This window comes from Callithrix jacchus, chromosome 13 (genome assembly GCF_049354715.1).
Source record: "Callithrix jacchus isolate 240 chromosome 13, calJac240_pri, whole genome shotgun sequence".
NCBI classification, from domain to species: Eukaryota; Metazoa; Chordata; class Mammalia; order Primates; family Cebidae; genus Callithrix; species Callithrix jacchus.
In genome coordinates this window covers 70,300,344-70,320,409 of record NC_133514.1, presented here as the reverse complement: position 1 = coordinate 70,320,409, position 20,066 = coordinate 70,300,344, and the positions used below count along the sequence as shown (strand labels likewise).

The 20,066-nt window shown below is 39.7% G+C and overlaps 1 protein-coding gene across 6 annotated transcripts in view; it reads left to right on the top strand.

Annotated features, from left to right (window-relative positions):
• The window catches only part of CHST9 (carbohydrate sulfotransferase 9), a 292,807-nt gene that overhangs the window by 149,933 nt on the left and 122,808 nt on the right, over positions 1-20,066 (top strand). For all 6 annotated transcript variants that reach the window (XM_078347929.1, XM_008979643.5, XM_054244081.2 and 3 more), the window contains one exon: positions 19,565-19,606. In XM_078347929.1, the coding sequence (XP_078204055.1) occupies positions 19,565-19,606 (42 nt within the window). The remainder of the gene's footprint in view (positions 1-19,564; positions 19,607-20,066) is intronic.

The following is a 20,066-nucleotide window of genomic DNA, read 5'->3' as shown; positions in this document are numbered from 1 at the left end:
CAAAAGTTTCTCATTATCCACCTTCTGAAGTCTAATTCCGTCATTTCGTCACAGTCATTCTCCGTCCAGCTTTGTTCCCTTTCTGGTGAGGAGTTTTGGTCCTTTCTAGGAGGCGAGGTATTCTGGTTTCTGGTGTTTTCCTCCTTTTTTCGCTGGTTTCTTCCCATCTTTGTGGGTTTATCTGCTTGTCGTCTGCGTAGTTGCTGACTTTTTGATTGGGTCTCTGAGTGGACACCCAGATTGTTGATAATGAAGTATTTCTGTTACTTGGTTTTCCTTCTACCAGCCTATCCCCTTCACTGTACGACTGCTGAGGTCCACTCCAGGCCCTGCTTGTCTGGGGTGCACCTCTAGCAGCTGTGGCACAGTGAGGGATGCTACCCATTTCTTTTTCTGCTATCTTTGTCCCAGGATGATGCCTGCCAAATGTCAGTCTTTTGGATATAGAGGGGTCAGGGAGTTGCTTGAGGAGACAGTCTGTACTTTTTAGGGGCTCAATTGCTGAGTTGTGAGCTCTGTTGTTCATTCAGGGCTGTTAGGCTGCTATGTTTGATTCTGCTGCAACAGAGCTCATTAAAAAAACCCTTTTTTCTCAAATGCTCCGTGTTGGGGGGTTCGGGCTTTATTTTTCGATGTCTGTTGAGGTGTCCTGCCCAGCTAGGAGGCAGACTAGCCACTGTTTGCCTGCCAAGGCTCCGCCCTACTGTTGTGTGATTTGCCCTGTTCCTGCAGGCTCTGCTGTGGTCTCCACCATGCCCTGCGGCGGAGTCTCTTCATTGTAGTGTGTTGCCTTGGCAACGGCAGGCTGCGTCAGCAGTGGGCGTGTATCTCAGTAGGGACAGGTTGCCTTGGTAGTGGTGGATGCCCCTCCCCCACAGAGCATCTTGGACCATCTGCTAGAGATAGTTTGAAATCGCAGTTTTGTTAGTCCCACTGGGTACCCCCAACACTCTGTCCCTGCAATCCCCTGGGCTGGCCTACTGTCCAAGTCTCGTTCAGTCTCAAGTCCAGCCCTCTCAAGTCTCAGGTTGCTGGTTCAACAGGGCACCCGGACAAGCGCGCCCTGTGGGGATTGCTGGGTAGGGCCGGCCGCCGCTGCCCCGGCTGCCGGCTTCGCCAGGCAGACCTACTGCCTGGTGTCCTGTGTCTTTTTTATACTTGGGAGTTTCCCCGTTCTGTGGGCAACAAAGATCAGTCTGGAAATGCAGCTCTGACTCACCTCTTTGCAGATTCAACGAGAGCTCCAATCCTGGGTTGTTCTCACAGCGCCATCTTGAGTCCTCCCCAGGTTAATATTGTTATGTGTTAATTCAATCCTGCCATTTTGATGCTAGCTTGCTGTTTTTCCTGTTAGTTGATGCAGTTTCTTGATTGTGTTGAGGCTCTTTACCATTTGGTATGGTTTTTGAGTGGCTGGTACTGGCTGTTCCTTTTTATGTGTAGTGCCTCTTTCAGGAGCTCTTGTAAAGCAGGCCTGGTGGTGACAAAATCTCTGAGTACTTGCTTGTTAGCAAAGGATTTTATTTTTCCTTCACTTATGAAACTCAGTTTGGCTGGATATGAAATTCTGGGTTGCAAGTTCTTTTCTTTAAGAATGTTGAATATTGGCCCCCACACTCTTCTGGCTTGTAGGGTTTCTTCCAAGAGATCTGCTGTGAGTCTGATGGGCTTCCCTTTGTGGGTAACCTGACCTTTCTCTCTTGCTGCCCTTAGCATTTTCTGCTTCATTTCGACCCTGGTGAATATGATGATTATGTGCCTTGGGGTTGCTCTTCTTGAGGAATATCTTTGTGGTGTTCTCTGTATTTCCTGGACTTTAATATTGGCCTGCCTTGCTAGGTTGTGGAAGTTTTCCTGCATAATATCCTGAAGAGTATTTTCCAGCTTGGATTCATTCTCTCTGTCTCATCAGGTACACCTCTCAAATGTTCATTAGGTCTTTTCATATAATTCCATATTTCTTGGAGACTTTGTTCATTTCTTTTTACCCTTTTTTTTCTAATCTTGCCTTCTCTTTTTGTTTCATTGAGTTGATGTTCAACGTCGAATATCCTTTCTTCTGTTTGGTCAATTCAGCTGTTGAAACTTGTGTATGCTTTGTGAAGTTCTCGTGTTGTGTTTTTCAGCTCCATCAATACATTTATATTCCTAAGTTGTTTATTCTTGTTAGCATTTCATCACATCTTTTTTCAACGTTCTTAGTTTCTTTGCATTGGATTAGAACATGTTCTTTTAGCTCAGAGAAGTGTCTTATTACCCACCTTCTGAAGCCTTATTCTGTCAATTCATCACACACATTCCCCATCCTGCCTTGTTCCCATCCACCCTTGTTTCCATCACACACATTCCCCATCCAGCTGGTGAGGAGTTTTGATCCCTTGTAGGAGGAGAGGCCTTCTGGTTTCAGGTGTTTTCATCCTTTTTGTGCTGGTTTCTTCCCATCTTTGTGGATTTATCCACCTGTCATCTTTGTAGTTGTTGACTTTCAGGTTGGGTCTCTGAGTGGACATCCAGTTTGTTGATGATGAAATTATTTCTTTCTGTTTCTTAGTTTTCCTTCTAACAGTCTGGCCCCTCTGCTGTAGGACTGCTGAAGTCCACTCCAGGCCCTGCTTGCCTGAGGATCATCTGCAGTGGCTGCAGAAGAGTAAGGGTTGCTGCCAGTTTCTTCTTCTGCTATCTTTGTCCCAGAAGGATACCCACCAGATGTCAATCTGAGCTCTCCTTTATGAGGTGACTCTTTGGATATACAGGGGTCAGGAAGCTGCTTGAAGAGACAGTCTGTCCTTTATAGGAGCTCAAGCGCTGAGCTGTGAGCTCGGTTTTTCATCAGAGCTGCTAGGCAGGTACGTTTAAGTCTGCTGCAGCAGCTCATAAGCCCCCCCCCTTTTTTTCCCAGGTGTTCTGTCCCAGAGAGTTAGGGCTATATTTATGAGTTTCTGTTGTGCTGCTGCCTCTTTTCAGGGCTTCCCTGCCCAGCGAGGAGCAGCCTAGTCATTGTCTGCCTGCAGAGGCTTTGCTGATCATCAGGGAAATGCACATCAAATGCTGAGCTGCTGTGGGCTCTGCCCAGCTGCCGTGTGAAATTCCCTGCAGTCCTGTTTATATGGGTGTAGTTAGAACTGCCTGGGCAATGGCAGCCCACCTCTGTAATGGCAGACTCTCTCTGTAATGGCAGGCTGCCTCGGCAATGGCAAACTACCTATGTAGGGGTGGAGTGCCTCGGTAATGGCAGACGCCCCTCCCCCACAGAACTGGACCATCCTGGGTTCAGCTATGCTTGAGGTGAAACTCTCAATCCAGAGCATTTCTGATTGCTGGTTTTTTTTTGGGGGGGAGGGGGTGGGACCAGCTGAGCCTGATCACCTGGCTCCCTGCCTCAGAGCCTTTTTTTTTTTTTTTAGTTGAATGGTCAACTGTCTCCCAGGTGTTGCAGTCGCCTGTTGAAAAGGTGCTGGGAACTGTGTGATTTCCCATGCGGTGACCCACTCTGCTGGCTGAAACAGCGGTGCTGAGATTCATGAAGCTATTTTGCCTGGGAATCTCCTGGCCTGGCTCCCTGTTTCAGTCCCCTTTTTAATCAGATGAATGGGTGACTCTGCCTTCTTGGAGCTCCAATCGCCAGCTAAAATCATGCCTGGACCCATGTATTTTGTACGGAGATCTGCTGCACCTGGGCACCGGCAAAATAGTCACACTGGTCAAAACAGCCGTGCCAGCCAAAACAGCCGCACTGGCAACCCATGGGGCTCCTCTGCCTGGGAATCTCCTGGTTTGTGGGCAATAAAAATCTGTCTGGAAATGCGGTGTCCACTCACCCTCTGTGCTTTCACTGGGAGCTGCAATCCTGAGCTGCACCTAATCGGCCATCTTGGATCCCTTCTCCCTTGCAGCAGTTCTTTCTTACCTGAATGGCTTAGGAATTGACAGTAATCAAAGCCTTTAAGAGGTTGTACAAATTAAAAGAAACTAAACGAAATGACCTGAAACATGGATTTAATCATTTCCTGTTTTTAAATAACATATGATTACTAGTGGCAAAAATAAGTGAACAGGTGCCTCCAATCATGTTGCACTGTTTGTCTTTTTTGTTTTGTTTGTTTTGTTTTCGAGACAGGGTCTCATTCTGCACTCAGTTGCTCAGGCCAGAATCTAGAGGCACAATCACAACTCACTGCAGCTTAGATCTCTTGGACTCAAACAATCCTCCTGCCTCAGCCTCCTGAGTAGCTAGGACAGAAAGGTGTGCCACCACACCCCACTATATTTTTTTTAATTTATAGTAGAGACAAGGTCTCACTGTGTTGTCTGGGATGGTCTTGAACTCCTAGACTTCAGCAGTCCTCCAGCCTTGGCCTCCCAAAGTGCTGAGATTACAGGCATGAGCCACCATGCCCAGGCATTTGTCTTTTCAGAGACCACTGAGTTGTGTTCAGTATAAACACAATAGGATCTAGTTCAGTGTAAGTTTTGCATCATACTCTTTCCAAATTCATTACTTTCCAAATTATCAAATTCATTACTCATGAGAAATTGTCAAAGGAAGATCTCTTCTGGGTGAAAAGCAACAGATTTGTATATAAAGATGGCAGACATGAGAGACCATTTAGCTCATATTGCTGAAAAACATGTAAATGCCAAGGCTAAGATGTGACTAATTTAGATTTTAATAATCAATACTCATTGATGAAAGACCTATCTAAAAGACAGAAAACAAATGTGCCTGATAACCTCATAGATGTTCTTCACAGCAGTGGCATAAGAAGACTTGAAGAAAAAATTTAGTTCAGAGCTTTTTAAACCAACAAAAATATAGCAGCTGTTTAGCAACTCCCATTTCCCACTCCCTGAAGCCCCTGGTAAGTTCTAGAGACCCACTGGATAGCATCATACCTACAGTTCACAATACTGTATTGTACATGTAAAATCTGCTAAAAGGGTGGTTCTTATGTTGTGTTATTACCATAAAATAATTTTTTAAAAAATAATAGTCACTTTCTATCTAGCAGGAGCGATCGGCACACTACAGGCATAAGAACACTAAAAAGGTAATCAAAATGTTAAAAATCATATTGTAGCCCAGTCCGTTGTTTCAGGCACTTAGGGATTTAGAATATACTGGTCCTACTCTGCAGGTAGGGAGTTTTAAGGCTGCTTGGCTTTGCCTGATATAGGGAGAAAAAATGATCTTAAGAAATGAAGTTTTTAAACTTTTCAGCATGTTTGAAAATTACCTTAACAAAATACTGGAAAACAAAAACAAAACAAAACACAGCAGCTGTGCCTCTGTATTTCCTTCTATAGAAACCCTGTAATGTAATTCTAGGTTACATTATTTAACTCTAGGTTATGTTGTATTCCCAGAGGTCTAGTTGGATTGTCACATCAGTTTGTGTCTTCCAGACAGTTTAGACAAACAAGAGATACTTCTTTTTTAAAAAACATTGTCCGTCCTTCTTTCTTTCCTGAAACTAGAGATACAGGAGAGGTGGAAGTCCAGTTATTATCCTCAACTTGAGACTTGCCTATGAAGCAGGACTCTTGCTTCTTTCATGTCCCATCAGAAGAGCTGATGCAACTTGCTTTCTTTTCACCAACCTGAATCATCCAGTGTCTGTATTCAGTCTGCATTCAAAATATCATATGTACTGTTACACTGGAAGAAAGGATATGCACATTGAATTTGACACATGAATATAGATATCTCATATATGGCATTTTTATTTTTATTTTTTCCAAATTTATTGAGGTATAATTGACAAAATTATGTATATTTAAGGTGTATAAGTTGATGTTTTGATATATGCATAATCACCATTATCACACTGGTTAACATATCCATCACCTCACATAATTACCTTTTGCAAGTGTGTGTGTGTGTGTGTGTGTGTGCATGCGTGTTGAGAACACTTATGATCTACCCTCAGCAAATTTCACATATACCACACAGTATTGTTAAGTGTAGTCATCATACTCTACATTAGAGCTCTAGAGTTTATCTGTTGGTAGACATTTAGGTTGTTATCATATTCTGACTATTTTGAATAATGCTGCAATTATATAAGAAATGTGCAACTTAGTAGCAAAAAATAACAACTACAAAAACCATGATTTAAAAATGGGCAAAGACCCTGAATAGACATTGCTCAAAAGAATGCATACAAATGGCCAATAGATGTATGAAAATGGATTCACCACCACTAATCATCAGGGAAATGCACATCAAAACCACACTGACATATTAGCTCACATTTATCAGAATGACTCTCATCAATAAGAGAAAAGATAACAAGTGTTGGCGAGGAAGTGGAGGAAAGGGAATCCTAATACACTGTTGGTGATCATGTAAATTAGTACAGCCATTATAGAAAACAGTATGGAGATTCCTCAAAAAAATTAAAAATAGAGCTACTTTATGATTTGGCAACCCCTTTTCTGGGTATGTATATACAAAGGAATTGAAATCAGCATCACAAAAAGATATTTTAAACTGTTTTTCTTCTAATTTTAAATAACCTGCTTCAGTAAGCCTATATTTTTCTATTTTAAGAAAAAAGCTTTCAACTTTTTCAACTTTCAACTTTTTTAGTTAAAAAAGAACACACATATTCATCAGTCTGTTGTCATTAGCCCATCCGAAGAGATAAAATTAAATTCTGGGGAGTTGTACACAGGTATCACATTAGCATTAGCCAGAGTGGGAGAGGAAGACCTCTCTGAGGAGGAGGCATTTGAGCTAAATCCTAAATGATGTCAAGGAACCAGCCCTGAACAGGTCTGAGAGAAGAGTGCAAAGGCCCTGAGGGAGGGCAAGCTTGGTGGGTTGAAGGAAGAAGAAAGAAAGTCAGCATGGCTGGAGCGTGATGAGCAAGGGTGAGCATGTGGCAGCATGCAGCTTACGTGGGGCCTTGTGGACTGTGGGTAACAGTCTGGATTTTATGATAATTGCATTGAGAAAAAAAAAAACACTGGAGAATTTTAAGCCAGGTAATGAGATTTTTTAAAGTTCTCTGACACAGGTGGGATTTTAGAAAAAAAAAAAGTGGAGATAAGGGGGCCCATTTAAGAAAACTGTTAAAGTAAACCAAGAGAAAAATGAAGTGGCCTAGACCAAGGTGGTTTCAGTAGAAATAATGAGATGCTGTCAGATTTAGGAAGGATTTTAAAAGTAACACTGACAGCACATGCCGATAGATTGGATGTGGAAGGATACGAAACAGAGATAAAGGATGGCTCCAGGTTTAAGGTAAGAACAAGCTGGTGAATAATACTGTTAACTGAGATACAGCAGACACGAGATGACCCATTTGGGAGGCACAGTATAAAAGGAGATTTCCATTTTATTTATCTTAAGTTCAAAATGACTGTTTCCTACCAAAAGCAATGATACTTCTTGGGTGTCTACTGCAATTATCTAGGTGAGAAACAGAGAAGCAGCAGTGGGGATGGATCTGAAAAATGTTTGAAGAAGGAATGGACAGGACTTGGTTATCAATGACTTGTAAGTGATGAAGGAATGCAAAAGGAATCCCAAGACCCCTGATTTGAGTGACTAAGTGCCACATTCCCTGAGAGGTGACACAGGAGCTGGAGCATGTTTGGAAGAGAAGAGGAGGGCTTCATATTTAGATAGGTTCTGCTTGAGTGCTCATGGAAAACCTGAGGCCATGTGCTCTGGGCACATTCTTATTTGAGCCTCAAGCTCAGGTAAGAAATACAGTTCAGAAATTTGGGAGTCACCAGTGTTAACATAGTTGTCATTAGAGCCAAGAAAATGAATGAGATTACCCAGAAAAGGCCCCTAACACAAAAACAGAAGGAGACTTTATTTCAGATCAAAAGAAAAAGCTCAATGTGTATCATGCTGGAGAGCAAAGTAATCTTGAAAATGAGAAAAAGAGAAGGGAGGGAATGATGCAAACATCCTTCCAAATCAGATGCATTATTTTATCAGAAGTAGTGCTTCCTCTTCAGCCAGGACCTGCAGCAAGGAAATGTTGAACATAAGTGCAATCTCACATCCAAAGAGCAAAACCTAGAGCCACAGAGCAGGATGATAAAGGACTCACAAATTGAAACTTTGATCTTGAACTGTGTGTGTGAAAAGGGCGGGGTAAAGGACAGTTCACTGCATCTCCAGATGATTATTTGGGTTGGGTGATTTTCTTCCAGACAGTTGAGGACAGTAGATGACAAACTGAAAGTAATAGGTACAAACCACAGTGACAGGGACTGATAACAAGAGAGTGGGGCTATTCAAAGAAACCTCATTGTGACTCCAAGATTAGTGAACACTTACTGCCCAACAGCTGCCTTTCTGGAATAATAGAAGGTTTGTGTCTGGGAGAAATTCTCGAGCTTACTTGGTGCTAATTTTTAGTTTTACAAATAAATTGAATAAAGCCCTGCTAACTTTTAACTTGTTAAAAGTCACACACCTGCTTTCAGGTAAAGTGTGAAATGATAGTGGAGGCATTCCTGTTGTACCCTGAAACTGTTTATGGAACTATTTTCAAAGGATATGAAACTAACTTTAAATATGCCTTTGGTATGTTGCAAAGCTGTATCTACTCCTGGCAGGAGTCAAGTGTAAAGGGCAAGAGTGCAGGCTCTCATTTCAAACTACCTCAACTAGAATCCTTGCTTGGTCCCTTTGGAGTCCTATGACTTTCACCTTTCTCACCTTACTCACCTTAAATATAAGATGGAGATAATAATCTTTTTATCTCATAGAGTTTTAATAAGGATCAAGTGAGATCATACCTGCCAAGCACTTGGCGCAATGTCTGGCTGATGGTATGTTCACAATACATTTTAGCAATCTTTTTGTTGCTTTTGGTAATTACTCAATATCACTTGGCTCTGTTTTTTTAGGATCTCAGCTGAAAACACTAATAACAAACCCGGAGGTGTATTGTTCTGGCACAGAGTGTGCATAAAACAAATATTTGTTGAGCAAGTGAGGAAGAAAGAAAAGAAGGAAGAGAAGGAAGGAGGGAGGCCGGACTATTTATTATCTGGCCCACATTCTGAAATGTGGAAATGTATCAGGTACTTTTATTATTACTGATCTATGAAATATGCAGCCAGAACTTTTATCAGAGTATAGGAAAGATCAAGAAGGAAAGTGTATGTTTCTGTATGTTTTAACCGCAGAGACACTGTCAGGGGTTTGCTACTGCTAAACTCCATCCCTGTCTTCTCGTTTTATTTCATTAAGTTGGTCTTCGACCTCTGATATCCTTTCTTCTGCTTGATCAATTCGGCTATTAAAACTTGTGCATATTTCGTGAAGTTCTCGTGTTGTGTTTTTCAACTCGGTTAATTCATTTATATTCCTCTCTATATTGTCTATTCTTGTTAGCATTTTGTCAGTCCTTTTTTCAAAGTTCTTAGTTTCTTTACATTGGGTTAGAACAAGTTCCTTTAACTCCCAGAAGTTTCTTATCACCCACCTTCTGAAGCCTACATCTGTTAATGGAACACAGTCCTTCTCCATCAGGTCTTGTTCCGTTGCTGATGAGGAACTGTGATCCCCTGTAGAGGGAGAGGCATTCTGATTTTGGGTATTCTCAGCCTTTTTAGGATGGTTTCTTGCCTTTGTTATAAATTTATCCATCTGTCATCTTTGCAATTACCGCCTTTCTAATTAAGTTTCTGAGTGGATGTCCAATTTATTGATTCCCAGCGCTGGAATCTGAGCAACCCACTGCACCAGCCAAAACAGCGGCATTAAGACTGATGGTGCACTTCTGCCCAGGAATCTCCAGTCTGGCTTCCTTCTTGAGTCCATAATAGGAGACTCTGCCTTCCTGGAGCTCCAAATGTGGGTCAGAAGGGGTACCAGTCCTGTTTACTCTGCACCAAGAGCTGCTACACTGAGGTGCCAGCAAAACTGCCATGTCAGCCACAAGTGTTGCACTGGTGACCTGTGGGGCTCCTCTGCTGGGAATCTTCCGGTCCATGAGTGACAAAAATTTGTCTGAAAGTGTGGCATCCTCTCCTCTGTGCTTTCACTGGGAGCTACAATCCCGAACTATTAGCATTCAGCCATCTTGGATTGCTCCAAGAGTGTTCCTATTTCTCCACATCCTCTCCGGCATCTGTTGTCTCCAGATTTTTTAATGATTTCCATTCTAACTGGCATGAGATGATATCTCAGTTTGGTTTTGATTTGCATTTCTCTAATGACCAGTCATGATGAGCATTTTTTCATATGTTTGTTGGCCTCATATATGCCTTCTTTTGAAAAGTATCTGTTCATATCCTTTGTGCACTTTTGAATGGGGTCGTTTTTTTTTGTTTGTTTGTTTGTTTGTTTTTGTATATCTGTTTTAGTTCTTTGTAGACTCTGGTTATTAGCATTTGTCAGATGGGTAGATTGCAAAAATTTTTTCCCATTCTGTTGGTTGCCGATTCACTCTAATCATGGTTTCTTTTGCTGTACAGAAGCTCTGAATTTTAATTAGATCTCATTTGTCTATTTTGGCTTTTATTGCCATTGCTTTTGGTGTTTTAGTCATGAAATCCTTGCCTATGCCTTTGTCCTGGATGGTTTTGCCTCTGTTTTCTTCTAGTGTTTTTATGGTGTTAGGTTTTATGTTTAAATCTTTGATCCATCTGGAGTTAATTTTAGTGTAAGGTGATAGGTAGGGGTCCAGTTTCTGCTTTCTGCACATTGCCAGCCAGTTTTCCCAATGCCATTTATTAAACATGGAGTCCTTTCCCCATTGCTTGTTTTTGCTGGGTTTGTCAAAGATCAGATGGTTGTAGAAGTGTGGTGTTTTTTTCTGGGGTCTCTGTTCTGTTCCATTGGTCCATGTCTCTGTTTTGGTACCAGTACCATGCTGTTTTGATTGCCATAGCATTGTAGTATAGTTTGAAATCCGGCAGTGTGATGCCTCCAGCTTTGTTCTTTTTGCTTAGGATTGTCTTGGCTATGCAGGGTCTTTTGTGATTCCATATGAAGTTTAAAATGGGTTTTTCCAGTTCTGTGAAGATCATTGGTAGCTTGATGGATAGCGTTGAATCTATTGATTACTTTGGGCAGTATGGCCATTTTCACGATATTAATTCTTCCTAATCATGAGCATGAAATGTTTCTCCATCTGTTTGTGTCCTCTCTTACTTTGTTGAGCATTGGTTTGTAGTTCTCCTTGAAGAGGTCCTTTACATCCTTTGTTAGTTGTATTCCTAGTTATTTTATTCTCTTTGTAGCAATTTTGAATGGGAGTTTGCTCTTGATTTGGCTCTCTGTTTGTCTATTATTGGTATATAGGAATGCTTGTGATTTCTGCATATTGATTTTGTATCCTGAGACTTTGCTGAAGTTGCTTATCAGTTTGAGAAGATTTTGGACTGAGATGATGGGGTCTTCTAGATATACAATCATGTCATCTGCAAATAGAGACAGTTTGACTTCCTCCTTTCCTAATTGAATACCCTTTATTTCTTTTTCTTGCCTGATTGCTCTGGCTAGAACTTCCAATACTATGTTGAATAGGAGTGGTGAAAGAGGGCAACCTTGTCTAGTGCCTGATTTTAAAGGGAATTCTTCCAGCTTTTGCCCATTCAGTATGATATTGGCTGTAGGTTTGTCATATATAGCTTTTATCATTTTATAATACATTCCATCAATACCTAGTTTATTGGGAGTTTTTAGCATGAAGCGCTGTTGAATTTTATCAAAGGCCTTCTCTGCATCTATTGAGATAATCATGTGGTTTTTGTCTTTGGTTCCGTTTATGTGATGGATTACATTTATGGATTTGCATATGTTGAACCAGCCTTGCATCCCTGGGATGAAGCCTACTTGGTCGTGATGGATAAGCTTCTTGATGTTCTGTTGCAATCTGTTTGCCAGCATTTTATGATTTTTGTGTTGATGCTCATCATGGATATTGGCCTGAAGTTTTCTTTTTTAGTTGAGTCTCTGTCTCATTTTGGTATCGGGATGATGTTGGTCTCATAAAATGAGTTAAGAACAATTCCCTCCTTTTCTATTTTTTGATACAGTTTCAGAAGGAATGGAACTAGCTCCTCTTTGTACATCTGGTAGAATTCGGCTGTGAACCCATCTAGACCAGGACTTTTTTTGGTTGGTAGGCTATTGATTGCTGCCTGTACTTCAGCCTTTGTTATTGGTCTATTCAAGGTTTCAACTTCCTCCTGGTTTATTCTTAGTAGAGTACAAGTGTCTAGGAATTTATCCATTTCTTGCTGGTTTATTGGTTTATGTGAGTAGAGCTGTTTGTAGTAATCTCTGATGATAGTTTATATTTCTATGGGATAAGTGGTGATATCCCCTTTACCATTTTTTATTACATCTATTTGATTCTCTTCCCCTTTCTTTTTTGTTAATCTGGCTAGCCATCTGTCTATTTTGTTGATCTTTTCAAAAAACCAGCTCCTGGACTTACTGATTTTTTGAAAGGTTTTTTGTGTCTCTATCTCCTTTAGTTCTGCTCTGATGTTAGTTATTTCTTGTCTTCTGCTAGATTTTTTAGTTTTTTTATCTTGTTCCTCTAGCTCCTTCAATTTTGATAATAGGGTGTTGATTTTAGATCTTTCCTCTCTTCTCTGGTGGCCATTTATTGCTACAAGTTTCCCTCTCCACACTGCTTTAAAGGTGTCCCAGAGATTCCGGCAAGTTGTATCTTCATTCTGGTTGGTTTTGAAGAATATCTTTATTGCTGCCTTCATTTCATTGTTTATCCAGTTGACACTCAGAAGCAAGTTGTTTAGTTTCCAAGTGGTTGTGCGGGTTTGAGTGTGTTTCTTGATCCTGAATTCTAGTCTGATTGCACTGTGGTCTGATAGACTGTTTGCTATTATTTCTGTTCTTTTGCATTTGCTAAGGAGTGATTTGCTTCCAATGATGTGGTCAATTTTAGAATAAGTGCAATGCAATGCTGAGAAAACTGTGTATTCTGTGAATTTGGGGTGGAACATTCTATGTATATCTATTAGGTCCACTTGTTCCAGCTCTGCATTCAAGTTCTGGATTTCCTTGTTAATTTTCTGTCTCATTCATCTGTCTAATATTGACAGTGGAGTGTTGAAGTCTCCCACGATTATTGTGTGGGAGTCTAAATCTTGTTTTTGGTCACTAAGAACTTGCTTTATGTATCTGGGTGCTCCTGTGTTGGGGGTGTATATAGTTAGGATTGTTAGCTCTTCCTGTTGGATTGATCCTTTTACCATTATGTAGTGTCCTTCTTTGTCTCTTTTGATCTTTGTTGGTTTGAAGTTCATTTTATCAGAGACTAGGATTGCAACCCATGCTTTTTTTTGTTCTCAAAATCTTCCATCCCTTTATTTTGAGTCTACGTGTGTCTTTGTATGTGAGATGGGTTTCCTGAATACAGCACACCGATAGGTTCTGAATTTTTATCCAGTTTGCCAGTCTGTGTCTTTTGATTGGGGCATTTAGGCCATTTACATTCAATGTTAATATTGTTATGTGTGAATGTGATCCTGCCATTTTGTTATTGGCTGGTTTTCTTTCCCATTAGTTGACTCATATTGTATATTGCATTTTTGGTCTTTGCCAACTTGTTTGCTTTTGCAGTGACTGGTACTTGTTCCTTTCCATGCTAAGTGTTTCTTTCAGGAGCTCTCGTAGGGCAGGTCTGGTGGTGACAAAATCTCTCAATAATTGCTTGTCTGTAAATCTCTCTCATTTATGAAGCTTAATTTGGCTGGATATGAGATTCTGGGTTGAAAGTTCTTTTCTTTAGGGATGTTGAATATTGGCCCCCACTCTCTTCTGGCTTGTAGGGTTTCTGCTGAGAGATCTGCTGTGAGTCTGATTGGCTTCGCTCTGTGGGTGACCTGACCTTTCTCTCTGGCTGCCCTTAGCATTTTTCCTTTCATTTTGACCGCAGTGAACCTGGCGATTATGTGCCTTGGGGTTGCTCTTCTTGAGAAATATCTTTGTGGAGTTCTTTGTATTTCTTAAATTTGAAATTTGGACTGCCTTGCAGGGCTTGGGAAATTCTCCTAGATAACATCCTGGAGCGTGTTTTCCAGCTTGGATTCATTCTCCCCATCATATTCAGGTACACTGATCAAGCATAGATTAGGTCTTTTCACATAATCCCATATTTCTTGGAGGCTTTGTTCACTTCTTTTCACTCTATTTTCTCTTGTCTTGCCTTCTCTTTTTATTTCCTTGAGTTGATCTTGAATCTCTGATATCCTTTCTTCTGCTTGATCGATTTGGCTATTAAAACTTGTGTTTGCTTCACATAGTTCTCGTGCTGTGCTTTTCAACTCCATCAATTCGTTTATGTTCTTCTTTAAGCTGGTTATTTTAGTTAGCATTTCATCTCATCTTTTTTCAAGGTTTTTGGTTTCTTTGTATTAAGTTAGAACATGTTCCTTTAGCTCAGAGAAGTTTATTATCCACCTTCTGAAGCCTGTTTCTGTCAATTCGTCACACTCCTTGGTCAAGTTGTGATCCTGTGTTGTTGAGGAGTTGTGATCCCTTGAAGGAGAAGAGGTGTTCTGGCCTTTGATGGTTTCATCTTTTTTGTGCTTGTTTTTTCCCATCTTTGTGGATTTACCAGGCTGTGCTGTCAGGGAGCTGCTTGATGAGGTCACTTGTCTGCCTGTGGAAGCACTACTGGGTTTCTAGAGACTCTTTCAGGTTACTAGGGAAGCTTCTTTTGTCTTTTTTGTTTATACTGGGAGATTAGGCCCGCCTCTCCCGCTGTAGGCACTGCTGGGTTGTCAAGAAGGCTGTCACGTTGCTGTGTAGGCTTCCTGTGTTTTTTGTTAAAACATGTAGCCCAGTCCCACCCCTAAAGTGGTGGGTTGTGCCCTTCCTCCACTGGATTGGATCATTCAGGGTTCATCTCAGACTGTGGCACTGACTGTGCAACCCACTAGGGTCAGAGCTTCAGCCCTCTGGGGTTTGTTGGGGAGGATAGGGACCCGCCCAGCCACACCCAGCCATCTCCCCCTTTTAGCTTTCTCTCTCTCTCTGGTCATGGGGTAGGGGCCCGCCCAGCTGCTGCTGCTTACAGCTCCCTCTCTCTCTGGGCAGAGGGAGGGAGCAATAGCTCAGTCTGAAGTCTCTTATTCAGCTCCGTGCTTGTAGTTCCCAGCGCTTGACTGGCAAAGATCCCCTGTTCTATGTATTGCTGAGGCTTTAGGGAAGTGCTGTATCTGGACTGGAGTGCCAGAGGGGGAGCCTCCGACTCGCCAGTCAGATGCACTTTCTGGGTGAAGCAGTGCCCCTCCCACCTCGGTCTGCCCTGAATGGGCTTTGCTCGCCACGGGACCAGACCCATTGAAATGCACCTGGTACCTCGGTTGGAGCTAGATCTCTGGATTTCTGCATCTCTCTCGCTAGGTGTTATGCACTGGAGTTGTGTCTAATTGGCCATCGTGGATCCTCTCCATTTTAAACTTTTAAATAATTTTATCAGAATAATGCATTTTTATCAAATGCATACATAAAGTATCAAATACAATGGAAGTTATTTTTACTGGCCTCCTATGTGATTTGCCTGATTGAGCAGCTCTCTCCCTTCCCTTAGTATATCCTACTGACTGATGCTCAGAGCCAGTTCAGGACCATGTGCTTTCTAGCCCACCTGCAAACTCCTGATCCCTCTTGTGAAGATATATGTGGACCAAGAGTCAGTGGTGTTTGTCCCCAGATCTGCTATGCCAGTTTCGCTTATTCATGTAATTATTCAATGATTATTATGTAAATCAATGACATATGGATGTGTAAAAGAGAATTGCTGTTTCTATTAAAATGTTTTGTAAAGACTCAATAAAGTTGAGTTACTAAAAGGCTATAGAATTATATATGAGCAAGATAGTGGTAAAATATTGGGGAAAATTTAAATCTAAAAGGATTCTGCTTTGTGCCTTTAAGTGTTCAAACTACTTTAATGAAACAGAAACTGAGAAATATGCATGATGATTATGGGTGTAGTTTATGTAAGAAAATGAAGAACTGGAAATATCTGGCTATATTCTATATGCAGAAACCCTGGTAGTATTCCCATGGGATTCTTATGATATCAAATTTGGTAAGGTTCACATAGTGCACTCAGCAGCATGTCTGATATTTAATAAGCATTCAATCCATGTTAGCTGTTATTGTGGTTATTATTGATTTAATAATTGTGGATCCAGGCAATTTTGAAACAAAAGCAAAAAAAAAAAGGCAAGGTGAGAACAAATCAATATTTCAAAAGAAAATATTGGGAATAAACTTTTAACTCCAGCAACCCAAGGGCCTAAACTTCACTGTGATGATTTTTTTCTTTGCATCCAAATATCTGTGTATCAAATTAAGAGTATATTGATAATCAGATATCTACAAGGTTAGCTGAAAAAACAAATCCTGATTCATTATTGAAAATAAGGCCTTGGCATTCCAAATGTAACCCTATTTCAATTTTAACAACAAACTGCCACATAGCCTTAGGAAGCTGTCTAACCTTTTTCTATTCTTATATTCTCAGCTAGATAAGGATGATAACAAACAGCTAAATTAATTTATCACATGGCCAGAGGAATGATTTTGAATTATTTGAGAAAAGTACCCTATGATTGTATTTGCATTCTCTCACTTGAGTGTGAGCTCTACCTGGCTCAATGCTGTGCAAAGCTCTTCAACCCTCAGGTTAAGGATCAGTGAAATGCTAATTTTTTAAAAAATTAAATTTTCATCAAAGCTCTAGACCTATTCACTTATTATGATGTTTAGGCCAAGTTTCAACAGCTAAAACATGCTTCACCACAAAAAAAATAATAAAGATCAGAATAAGTTATAGGATGAAAGAGAAAGATTCAATTTTATTTGATTATCTATGCCACTAGATTATGTCTTAATTCTTTTTCAATCTTGGAAACACAATATAAGAACAGATATACTGGATATGAGGTTTAAACTCATTAATTTTAGTGGCTCTGCCCAAACCCAATTAATTTCAGTTTGTGAAGTAATCCCCATTGTTGGGGTTTCAAGTTATTTTCATAGTTGACCATGGAAGATGCATAGCTATTTAATATATGATATTGTAGCTAGTCAGTCAGTCTATATTGATTGTATGGACTGAGCCCAACATCCTACATGTTTATTATGTACAAATATAGAGAGAAATCACAATAATGTAGAAGATATAGTTAAAACCTTTAAAGAGCTATAGACTCTATTACTATTATTGGAAGGTAGAAGAGGACACTTTTATTTAGGAGACAATTCAAAAGATCAAAATAAATTTTATTTATTTCCCTATCATTTAACCTAACCTTAAAGAAATATGTCTTTCAAAAATTTAAGTTAATTCAATATATATTTATGCATAAGACTAAACTAGATTCAGAGAAGTTAAAAAGAGGAACAGACTGGATCATCCCAGTGTTCAATAAGTTTACTAGAGTGGGGGAGACAGGCATTTGTCTAATTAGTATACTTCCATCCATGATGTGTGGAGAGACAAACTAGACCAGGGTAGAATTGCCAATACCTGAGTGTACTCTCATTGTAATGTCCTAATATTAGGTTTCCAGACACCCTTAAGAAATTGCTAGATTTGCACAACCTTCATATTGGAGCCATCATGGAAATGGAGAAAGAGACTTTTATATTCACATTGTTTAAGGAAATGACTTGATCATTAAAAGTCAGATAGCTTAAAAGCAATGTCTGATGAGAACAATCTCTCATACAATCAGTAAGCAACTTACCAGAATATCATAAGGTATAAAAAAGCACATGCATTTGACGTTTTGAATAACCAGCTTTTCCACACTTATTTAATTTTAATTTCCTTCCTTGATTCACTGACAGCCTACATAAATAATGATAATAAGCCAGATAAAATCAATTTTGTATGGAGGAAGATTTTGAGTTCTAGTCTAAACAATGTTCTTATCACTAAGCCATCACAGTGTGACCTTAATCACACTACCATTACCTGGGTGAACAGGTAAATATAGAGTTGCAATTACAATAAAGTGGGTTGGAGCAAAGCATTACACATCCAGGTCCAGCCCCAGGGGATCAGCTGTACTGAAGGACCTGTAACTTACTGATGAGCTGTATAAATGACTCATAAATACCTGCATCCAAAATACAGATATTGCTAAATCAAGTAGAATAGCCAATACCTTATACCAAGAAGTTCGTAACAATAAAATTCAAAATGCCTTGGATATATGTTTTAAATCATTCTAAAAATAGAATAGCATATCATTAATGCAAATATAAACTGGTATTTTTTGGCACACATGAAATTTGCTAAAAAATAATTTAAAAGACAAGTGCCAGCAAGATTTTTATCTTAATTAGGGTTAACAGAGCAATATTATAAATGAGTCACACTAGGCAATTTAAGTGGGGCAGCATAGCAAGACAGACAATTAATCCTACCATTATTTAAGCCACACCATCCTTGAGTATTCATTCAAGTTTTAGTCAACATATTTTGAAAGATATTTTTTAAAAGGCATGCAGAGAGCAAAGTATTACCTATATATTTATAAACTATAGAATAGAATATGTTAATATATGTAAATGTATTATATAATATATATTTCATTATAGTTATATATTATGTAAAATATATGGTATGCCATACATTATATATGTTACAATATGTTGTATTATATATAATATATGTTTCATATATACACATATTTATATATATAAAATGTCATTTAAGGAAAGAAATGGAACCATGTAACCCAAAAAGCAAAAAACTAGGTAGTCAGGTAATTGCATTCTTACGGCTTTGCAAAATTGTTCTCAGAATGAGCTGAGGCTCTCTGCTCCCTATAGGTGACTGAGTCAGAAGAAATATACTTTGTTACAATAGGCTGACTTCATATGGCAAAAAGAGGCCCTTGATAATCACCATGAAAAATAATTGGTTCAAGGAAAACCTCAAGATTTCTTTCTTACAGCTGTTTACTACAGAATAAACTATCATTAGTTCTGGATAATTTAAATATCTATAAGGTTGCTTCCCTCAGAGCCCTCTTCTTTTATCCTAGCTTCCTGTTCATCTACTCTTCCAAGTTTCCCAAACTAAGGCATCCAACAATAGGCCGCTAATACTCAATGCCAGGAGCTCCACATGGCATCTCCATCTCAATTTCACCCAAAGACATTGAGCCCAAGTACTCAGTTTACACAAAGATTTTATTAATTAGTGAAAACACCATTGTATATTAGCACATTGATCTGTTATGGGGTGGAATGCTGAGACTCAAAGGAAATCATCTTCCTTGTGATGCTCATTTTCCAATTCTACCCACCCCTGAGTCTCCAGCTCCATCTCCCTCCCACAAAGAGTACAGGCTCAAAGCCCATCAAATTTTGATGGTAATGCCAGATTTCCTAATAAGTGACACCAAACTTAATCAGGCCAGAAACACAAAAGATGACACATTTATTTCATGACCTTCTCCCTTCCCATAATTTTCCTTGTTACAAATAAAATATTAGAAACTTTGAGGCATCTTTGTGTAGAATTTTTGTAAATGTCTTTGGATGTGATAGTAATATATGAATTTCTCTCCTCTTCTTTTTCAGGATGGGAACCAGTGAAGTACTTGCGGACTGTACCCAGAATCAGTGAGTAACTTCTTCATAATGTTTGAGTCTTGGGTAGTTATAGATAAGCAGAGCAATGAGTAGAAAATCTGAAAACCTCATTGTGTTGCTTTTAAGTACCTGTTCTGGTGATGATAACCATCCCTAGAAAGAACAGCCTAGGTGGCATTGTTGGAGTGCGTAAAGTCTTAAAGGGTGGGAATAAAAACAAGCAAACTATCATCCTTGTCCTCAAGGAATGTACAAAGGAAACTAAAGCCTCTGAAGATTGATTTCAGTTATATATAGGTTGTTGTTTACCTTATTTGAAAAAGTTTACATGTTTTTCTATTTTTATTTTTAAAGTAACACTTTCCTGGCACATTGCACAATAGTCTATTTTTTTAATGTCTTCCTCTCTGAATAGAGTAAAACCTCATTCATTCAGATACTGGTAATACACCATTGACAATTTGATCTAGACTAAATTGAAATTTAGCTT